General features: G+C 42.9%; 1 protein-coding gene across 1 annotated transcript in view; it reads right to left on the bottom strand.

Moving 5' to 3' along the window:
- Nucleotides 1–2,280: 2,280 nt before the first annotated feature.
- The window catches only part of nsfl1c (NSFL1 (p97) cofactor (p47)), a 9,676-nt gene continuing 2,881 nt past the window's right edge, over nt 2,281–9,075 (bottom strand). Inside the window, exons 4-9 of the mRNA XM_032521056.1 lie at nt 7,906–8,071; nt 7,207–7,302; nt 6,176–6,285; nt 5,916–6,053; nt 4,647–4,817; nt 2,281–3,494 (exon numbers count right to left, since the gene is read on the bottom strand). Of these exons, the coding sequence (XP_032376947.1) occupies nt 3,332–3,494; nt 4,647–4,817; nt 5,916–6,053; nt 6,176–6,285; nt 7,207–7,302; nt 7,906–8,071 (844 nt within the window). The 3' untranslated portion in view covers nt 2,281–3,331. The remainder of the gene's footprint in view (nt 3,495–4,646; nt 4,818–5,915; nt 6,054–6,175; nt 6,286–7,206; nt 7,303–7,905; nt 8,072–9,075) is intronic.

Genomic DNA, 9,075 nt, shown 5'->3' with positions numbered 1-9,075 from the left:
TGTGTGTGTGTGTGTGTGTGTGAGGTTTCAGTCAAATCAAATGAAGAAGAAAAAAAGTACTGTCGCACTTCACAATCATATTCATAGCCCACTTAATTTTTTTAATTATATATAAACAGATACCAGTGCACTGACTGCAGTTTGCTTTAGGCCAACACTGCAGTGTAAACCTAATGAAGTCGTAGTGAGAGATCATTTAGGAGCAGCTCTGAGTCAAAGCATCCTACTGTCCCAGCAGACACTCCTGCTCATGTCTCCACAGCAAATTTGCTTCCATAGCAACGTCCACATCTTCCTTTCTGTAGAAACCATTAGCACTACAAGTGCTTCTAATATCCACAGGAACCACTTTGATGAAGCGAGAAATTAAAAACTGCTAGAGTGTTAGTTGCATTACGATCTCCATTTTTAAATCCAATTCTATTCTAACTGAAAATCTTGTGTCTATATATACTTTTAAGCTCTTGATTTTCTAAAATTCTTCATGACTCATTAAATTGCAGCTCAATAGTTTTTGGGGATGTTATGCTGAGTTCACAATAACAGATAATTGGCTCTAAGTGCATGCCTTGGAGTGTCCACGTGGCCATGCAAAGACACAACAATACATGTTGGTTAAAAATATACAATAAATGGCCCTGCAGACTGTTTGGCTTCTTACAAACGGACACAGCGAGTTACTTTTGGTATGATGGAGTCAATACAATTCTGGAGAACAGGAACCAATAGCATAAGATGATACCAAGTATGACAGGAAGCAGTTGTCATTCACGTGCATATATAAATAGGATTACCTCCCCAGTGGAGAGGAGGGTTTGTTCAGCCAGCAGTTAAAGCCCATGTTGCAGGTTTCATTTTCCAACAAATTCTTGACAATGGCTCTTTTGCCCTCTCACGCCTGGGAGGTTAGAAATTATACGGCTGCTGGCCTTTCCACCTCTTCTTCATCCAAGTCAGTCACCATAGTTCTAGTACTAGGCTGAGGCTACTCTCCCCAATGTGACGTCACCACCGAATGGAGTTAAAAAAAACAGGGAATACCAAAAAAAAAAGATTAGGGGCGATTGTGGGATCCAACATTTAGGGGGGTTCAGCCCCTAATGAGAATGTGATATGGATACACTGCACGTGGTTGCGAGTGCCTTGGAAAATACTTGTTTTCTTAATTTGCATGTGCCAGTTTGGCTTTCTTTTTTTGAAATACTTGTTTTTGTTAAGAAAAATGAAAGAGAGAAAGCAGGTGATCCGGGGCTATTCAGGAAACATCCGGGGCTGTAGCCGGGGACATCCAGGCCTAACGATGCCTCTGAGCCGGCGGACATTGGTAATCTTCTCTGTATGTTCCCAGTCAGGTACTTCGTGTTGAAACACACACACACACACACACACACACACACACACACACACACACACACACACCACACACACACACACACCCACACACCACACACACACCCAACACACACCCACACACACACACACACAACAAACCCACACACACACACACACACACACACACACACACACACACACACACACACACACACACACAGTGGTTCAGCTGTGTGTGGAGCGAGGGCATGCTTTACAGAATCCCGGCATGTGAATAGAGATTTAAATACAGGGGACTGGGTTTGTGCTCTACCTGTGTAATGTTACCTGCTATAAATGCTAAATACCAAAACACATTTTTTCCTCTTCACCTTTTCTGAATTCATGAAAATGTCTGAAATCTTTGGCGGGCAGATGTGGCCCCCGGGCTGGTCTGTGGACAGGACACATGGGCAATGAAAGGGATGATATGCAACAAAGGAACCCAAGGTGACACTGCCACTACACTGTTGTCCACGTGCTGCCGTTTCTCAAGTACTTGGTTTGGTGTAGACAATTACTTCATGGTTGATCCTTGAGTAGTTATGTTTTCCAAACAAATGTCAATGCCATCTAGACGGCTCAGTATCTCAGAGCGTTGAGGTTTTAACTTGGACATGAACTCAACAAGAGTTGCGTTCATGCTGCTCTCACAGGGATGTGCCAGTTTGTGGTTGGTCCTCAAGGCCCGTTGCATTGCGTTTCTTGTTTTCATCCCGATCTTTTCTTTCTTTTTACACCAGGACTCTCCTGTTCAATCTTTGCTCAGAGCTTATGTCAAAATAAAATGACATAAGCCCCCCCCCCGCAAATGACTCACTAAAGCCGCCTACACTGTCACTAGAATTCATGTTTCTCAGCTAAACGTCCCTTTTCCCACATGAAATAACAGCACAAGACATTAAGTTATTGATACAGCAACCTTAAAATGGATTTATTTTACCAGATGTCCAAACATATTTCTGTGTTGCCCCAGGATGCATAGAATATGTTAGTGTGTCATAGGAATTTAACTTTCACTTTTACAATCTATAAAGTCCTTTTGCTCAACCATTGGTTAAACAATAAAGCTATGTGTAACTGGTTTCATGTTACACAATATCAAAATGCCACTGTCTAACTGGGACAATCCTACAGTCTGTAAAAGAAAAGAAGATAAAAAGGAAAAAAAGGCAGTTTAAAAAAAATAATTCTATCTTCATTTGGACAAAGGGGACAGGGTTGGTTCTTGTGGTGAAAAGGAGCATAAGGCTACTGGTATAGGTTGATTGGAGAAAAATCCCCTCAGTGTTTTGTTACACTATTACACTTCAATCTCCGTGTGGAGAGAAACTGAAACTTGTACAAAACCACATTATCAACGTGTACTTTTACCTCATTAAGACTGGTATTCCTTACGTAGTTCTAGTTTGTGCTGTTAAGACAGAAACAAACTGGGAGTCTGCCGCTACATGGTTCTAGTGAGGCCCCAGCACCTGATGGTAAAACAAAAGCTGAAGGGCCGAATAAAGGTTAATAGAAGAGAAAAAGTAGGGAGCAAGTTAAGGGGGGGAAGCCAGGTTGATTAAATCCCTGCAACCAAACTGCTCCGCAGTAAGCTGGACTGCTGCTGTGTTTTGGAGTTAAACCATCTCCTGCCGTCAGGTAAAAACTTCCCATCAAAACCACAGTTAAACAGCATTGATAAGCTCTTAAATTAACTCTGTTCCATACTGGAAGATTTTTAGATCCCCCCTCATCAGCGCCCTTCAGAGACCACAGAGGGGGGAGGTTGAGGGTTTGGGAGGGGTGGGGTCTGTGGAGCAGAAGGTTATCTTTCACTTTAGAAAAACAAAAAATCAGAAATTAGAAGTCCATACATAAGTCTGTGTTTTCTCCTCCCTCAGAAGGGGCAGCAGGGTTTACAGGGCTGCAGTTACTCAGCCACACCACTGGGAAGGCTGATTCACCGCTCTCCCCCTTAATTTAGCCGCTGGACAATGACCGCGTTGAGGAGGTTGGCCTGCTCCAGCGTCTGGCTCTCGTCCGACAGCTCCTTGTTGGGGAAGGTAGTCATGAGAACAAACTCTCTAGCAGCCATGGCGGGCCGGGCCCCCACCACATATTGGCGCACGTCAGACACCCTGGAGATACAACAGCAGGAAATATTGGTTTTAATGTTTGTTTGTTTGTGTGTGACAGGATGAAATGTGGTCAACATTAGAGTATTAAACATTTTATCCTCTGAAAGGCCTTCATTTTGTCCGACCTGACATGCTCGGTGGAAGGCGGGCACTGCCGGCAGTCAGACTCAAATGGCCAATCTGATTGGTGGAGTGCTATATATATATATATATATATATATATATATATATATATATATATATTTTGAACAAGCCTCCATGACAGTCTGGCTTTGAATTTCCAGAGAAACTAGACCCACGGGAATCGTTCTTCCAATCAGCTGACGGTTTTCATTTTTGGGCGACAATACAGATTAGCACCGCCTGCTGTTATGGAGACGTATTACGTTTCGTCACTTCGGTGTTTTTCCGAGGTACTTTTTTTGACCAATTCGGGGAGGATCAGGACTGATCAGTCTCTGCCTTTTCTGCCGAGTGTCGGCCGTCTGGTTGGTGTGTCAGGGGCTTAAGTCACACTGAATCTAAATCGTATTTGATTGAGTTACGATTCAGGTGAGTTTGACTTTTGCCGTAAATTGTAAAAATCGGGCACTAAAAGGTTTTAAAGCGCCCATGTTATGTGACGCAAATCAAATCACTTTTTCTGGAATTTGGGTGTTATTTTGTGTATCTGGTGCTTCCACACATATAAAAACTTGAAAAAAAAAAAACTATCCAGGCATTTTTGAGTGAGAAGGGTTTCTGAAACTCCTTTGCCTTAAGTCTACGGGTGAGGTGGCTAACCGTAGCACATGCTAGCGCTAGCATGCTAGCTCGTTCTCAATGGCAAAACACTGCTACAACACACACTAGGCCTAAAATGCCCAAAAAAAGCTTTAAAAAAAAAAAAAAAAAAGGAAAAACCAAAACATATCGTGTCTGGGTTCATTACATCATCCGGAGGCTCACATAGCTTGGTGAACTTGTCTTGACTCTCACCAGGTACAGATCTATCAACAACTGGGAAACACCTAGTTACCAGTCTAAACACATGTAGGTCTGTCTTAAACAGGCCAGTAAACATTTATAGAGACCTGCAGGAAGACAACTATAGCTGTCTAACCTAGGTTTGTGTGCACGCTACCTTCAAATTGAGAAGAGCTAATCAATTACCTGTGGGTATAGTTGAACCTTTGGACCAGCCTGCTGCCATCGGCCAGTCGGATTTGAATGTTGGTGACCGGCTGGGAGGAGTCGAGGGACACCGAGGTGCTGGCTTGGGCCTCATTTGCAGCCTGGTCTTGCTGGGAGGAGGCCGGAGCAGAAACCAACTCTGGGGTGGCACTAGGGTAGGATGAGAACAGATGATAATTTACACTGGATACATTGTCAAATTGTGATCATACTATCCTGAGGCTCTTAGCTGATATAATCTTCATTATATCTTCAATATTCATAAGTTTGAGACGCCTTTAAGTTGTAGGTTTACAGCATGCAGTGGCTTGCATAAGTTTACACACCCACGCTAAAGTTGACTAAAAAAAAGGAATAAAAAAAACATCCATTTTGGAAATTGATCTTAATGCTTTAATTTAAAAAACAAATTAAAGAAATGAGGAAAAATCCAAACTTTAAGGAAACCAATTTTGTTCTTCCTTAAAATACAGGGGGCATAAGTATACAAACCCCTATGTTAAATTCACATAGAGTAAGGCACATTTTTATCTTTAAAGATTTCAATTTTTTAGAGATTTTAATTTTAAAAGTAATTTCATGGATCCCGGATACTAGCCATCCTGATTGAGTTCCCTTGGCCTTTGGAATTAAAAAAGCCCCCCATCATCACATACACTTCACCATACCTAGAGATTGGCATGGTTTGATTTAAGTTAGCCTAATAGCTGGTTAGATATGCATTGAGAGATGTTTTTAGGGAAAGTACCCTATGCTCGTTTTTTTTTGTCTATTATCAGCTGTCCTTGTTTTGAAAAGTGCAATGTACAGGTAATTCTATTATCAGAACGTTTATTATTATTAAAAAAAACACTTAATCTTTCAATTTATACAAAAACAAAAATCGTAAAATAGAGAGATACAGGGTTTTCACTGGGCACTGACTAGATGTTTTTGCAAACTACCAAAGACCTGGCAAAGCAGCAGAAAATAAATGGATGGTTTAAACAATTACATTATTTCATTTAATGCTAAATAATTTAGACTTGGCTATTATGACAAAGTAGCCGCAAAAGGCCTCAGGTCGGAGTCGAACCCCCAGCCGCTGCGTGGAGGGTTAAACCACTATACAGGGTTTCCCCTATGTTGATTTGGTAGTGGCGGCCGACCACGGCAAACTTTCTGCCGCCACAGTATCAGAAACAGGGCAGATGCACGATGAATGTGAGGAGAAACAATACAGAAAACAAGACTTCTCATCAATCTCACCTTCCCAACTTCTGTCCTTCACCTCCAAAGGCCCTGAAGGCCACCTTGGGTTTGGAGAAGTCCTCGTCCCTGTGGTCCTCCATGTCTAGGTTGACCTGGCCGCCTCGAGAACGCTGCCTCAGCTCGAGGGGAATCTCCCTGCGAGTGATCAACAGGTTAACAGCGGGGAATTTAGCTCTCAACGCCTCTATACAGATTTTAAAATTAAACCTATTACAAATCTATACGCAACTTAGAATAAGGTAACAAACTATTCTCACCCCCTTCTGATTGCCTCAAGGAAGTTGGCATTTCCAGGATCGTTGTAGTTTCTGAGCTCACCATTATCCAGACTGAAACCCGTCTTCCACAGCTTCAGCACCACGTGTACCTAAAAACACACACACACACACAAAATTGAATTCATCTTTTCGTACTGGATTGGTACTGATACTCAGCATTGCAAAGAAAGCCACAGCTAGTGATGGCCAAATGAAACTTTGTGAACCAGTGTCTTTATTAGATTATTAGATGGCGCTCTCTGTTCAACAGTGTTGAGAATACACTGAATTATGATGCCTTGGGCCTTTCGCTTAAAACCAAGAATCTAGTGGGCTCAGAAAATAAAGAGTGGTTCAATGAGCTTCATTTGGCCATCACTAGCCACAGCCTCACACTGGCGCACTGGCCTTGACACTGCCCGTACACTACGTGATTTTGTAAGTTACTAGCTTTATGTAGCCTGGAACTTAATATTTTTGTAATATAACAAGGGATAAATTGATGTACTTCCACATAATACAAGCACATCCAGGACAGACAAATGAGTCCCAGTTCACCCATCCGAGTGGCTCGGACAATTCCGCATCCACAAGAAGGCGCAGACTTGTACTAGTCATGCAGCCGTGATGTTGCATGCACTGCCGTGAACTCATGCATCCACTTTCCTAGTGTGGAACCACTTGTGTGTCTGCACGACCGGTAGCTACAAGACAACAGCTGTCCGCGGACACGGAAGGTATATCCGGGCCTGTCTCCACCGAATCAATTAGTCTAGCTGCGAGGTTGTCCGCTTTGGACTATCACAATGTTTGAAACAAATGATATTCCTTGTGTGTACAGCAATACACATTTGTTTAAGTTAAAAGGTCTTGACTCACCATGATGAGGTCAAAAAATACAGTAAGCAGAGAGTTAGGATGACTGATCACTTGCTCTACTGGCTAAGGAGCCATCTAGAGGGCCAATGATGCCAGAAACAAAGCAAAAAGTGCAACAAAAAAAAGGAGGATCCTTCAGGATCTGTACTCACATCCTGCTGGCTTTTGGAGCCACGCCTCTCTCCAGCCACATAGGCCGACTGCTCCTCAGGAGCAGCGCCTAGCTTGTAGCCTCCACCGATGAAGGCCTAAAGTGGTGAGAGGAGACAGTAATACAAACACATAAAGAAGCTGATGAAACTGCTGACCCACCTGTTTGAGCAATAACAAAGCCCCCTCCCAGCCGCCTGAGCTGTCCGACACGGTCAGGAATATGAGGCTGGAAAAGCTAAACTACTGTAACCCTATTACTGATGCTGAAAAAATTCCCTCCGAATTTAGTGTGATTTTTTAATTTATACCTCTGGCCAAGCCGTGAAGCACAGACAGGAATGGATTGGACCTAGCTCGGCTGACCGAGAAATAGACTGTTACTGGTCAAACCAGCTGCCGCTAAAATTGAGAAAAACATCTTCGGAGCAGAGCGTCTACTCTAGGCAAGTAGAGCAGATGTATTAACTTAACATTATTTACATTAAATTATTGTTCGTACTTTCTCGAGCACTGGCAAGATAGAGCAACAGGCTGATTGTATTTACTGCCCCCCCAAGCCATCCGGTGATCTTTATTGTTGGACCCTGCATAAAACACATGAATGGTGAGGACGTGGCTAAAACATAAAAAAAATAAAAAACGTCAGGCAGCCACAGTCTGGGCAACTCATGGGAAACATTTTTTGAGTTTCACCTTACCTTGGCTTTGCTGTGCTCTCCTGGCCCTCTCCCGGGCCGGTCCAGAGGCACAGCCCCATGTTCCCTTGCCCCCTTGAACAAATCCTCCACCACTTCATTGGGGCTCTTCTTCTTGGGAGGCCCAACAATCTGCTGCCCACTGCGCTCTGATCCCCCCGCAAAAAACCTGGCAGGGTGTCAATAAAGGTAGAAAGTCATTCATCAATGTAAATAAACCAGCAAACAAAAAAGGTGCAGCAATTTAAAAAAAAACTGAATGTGACTGAATGTCACGCCGTGCTAGATGGGTTTACAGTAATAAAGTCTTGGGCATGATATCAAGTGTTTCCCACAGAATAACAGTGCCCTTTAATGTGATAATTCAATACGATCATGTTTTTTCTTTCAATGGAATCATATCGTGATATCCCATTATGTTGTTTAAAAACAGGAGAATTCTGACATTGAATATATAAATATGCCGTGGAGATCTACGGCTTGAGTCCTGTTTAACCCACTGCGTTGACCAAAAACCAGGCTTCACACTTGGAAACAGAACAGACTTGAAAATTGCCTGAGCTACACATTTCACCACAATAAACATGAACCCTCCATTTGGGGCATTTCCCCATTTCCCAGTTTGTGCATCCCCGTTTCCTCTCCTTGATTCCCCTCCTTGCGTCTTAGTCCCGCCCACAGGAGATTCGAGTCGAGAAGTGAAGGAAGAGCCCGGAGGAGAGAGGGGTCGAGGTAACAGCCGTTCAACAAACACAAGACATCTCTGCCCTCCGAGCCATCATTAAAAGCGACGTCAATTAAATATGACGAGCATCTTTGAGTGTCTTATGATTGTTTAGCTTAGAATTGATATGACGATTCTCTGCCATTACACTTCCTCACGAAGTGTAATGTTTATTGCACACATGAACCATGACAAAACAAAACAAATTGACAGTACCAAACTGATTTTTTTGGCACCTTTGCGCATCACCACAACCCTGTAAACATAGAGGCTTCAAAGAAGAGAAGAACTCAGCATTGCAGCGCATTTTATACAGTCCATGTTTAAAACTCACATAAAGTAGTAGCATTTGTGATGCAGATGTAAAAAAAAACAAAAAAAAAGTTATCCATTCACTCATCTTCGTCCACTTATCCGGTATTGGGTCGCGGGGGCAGCAGCTCCAGTAG

The sequence above is a fragment of the Etheostoma spectabile genome, chromosome 7 (genome assembly GCF_008692095.1).
Source record: "Etheostoma spectabile isolate EspeVRDwgs_2016 chromosome 7, UIUC_Espe_1.0, whole genome shotgun sequence".
In the NCBI taxonomy this organism is placed as follows: Eukaryota; Metazoa; Chordata; class Actinopteri; order Perciformes; family Percidae; genus Etheostoma; species Etheostoma spectabile.
This window is presented reverse-complemented; position numbering and strand designations above follow the sequence as displayed.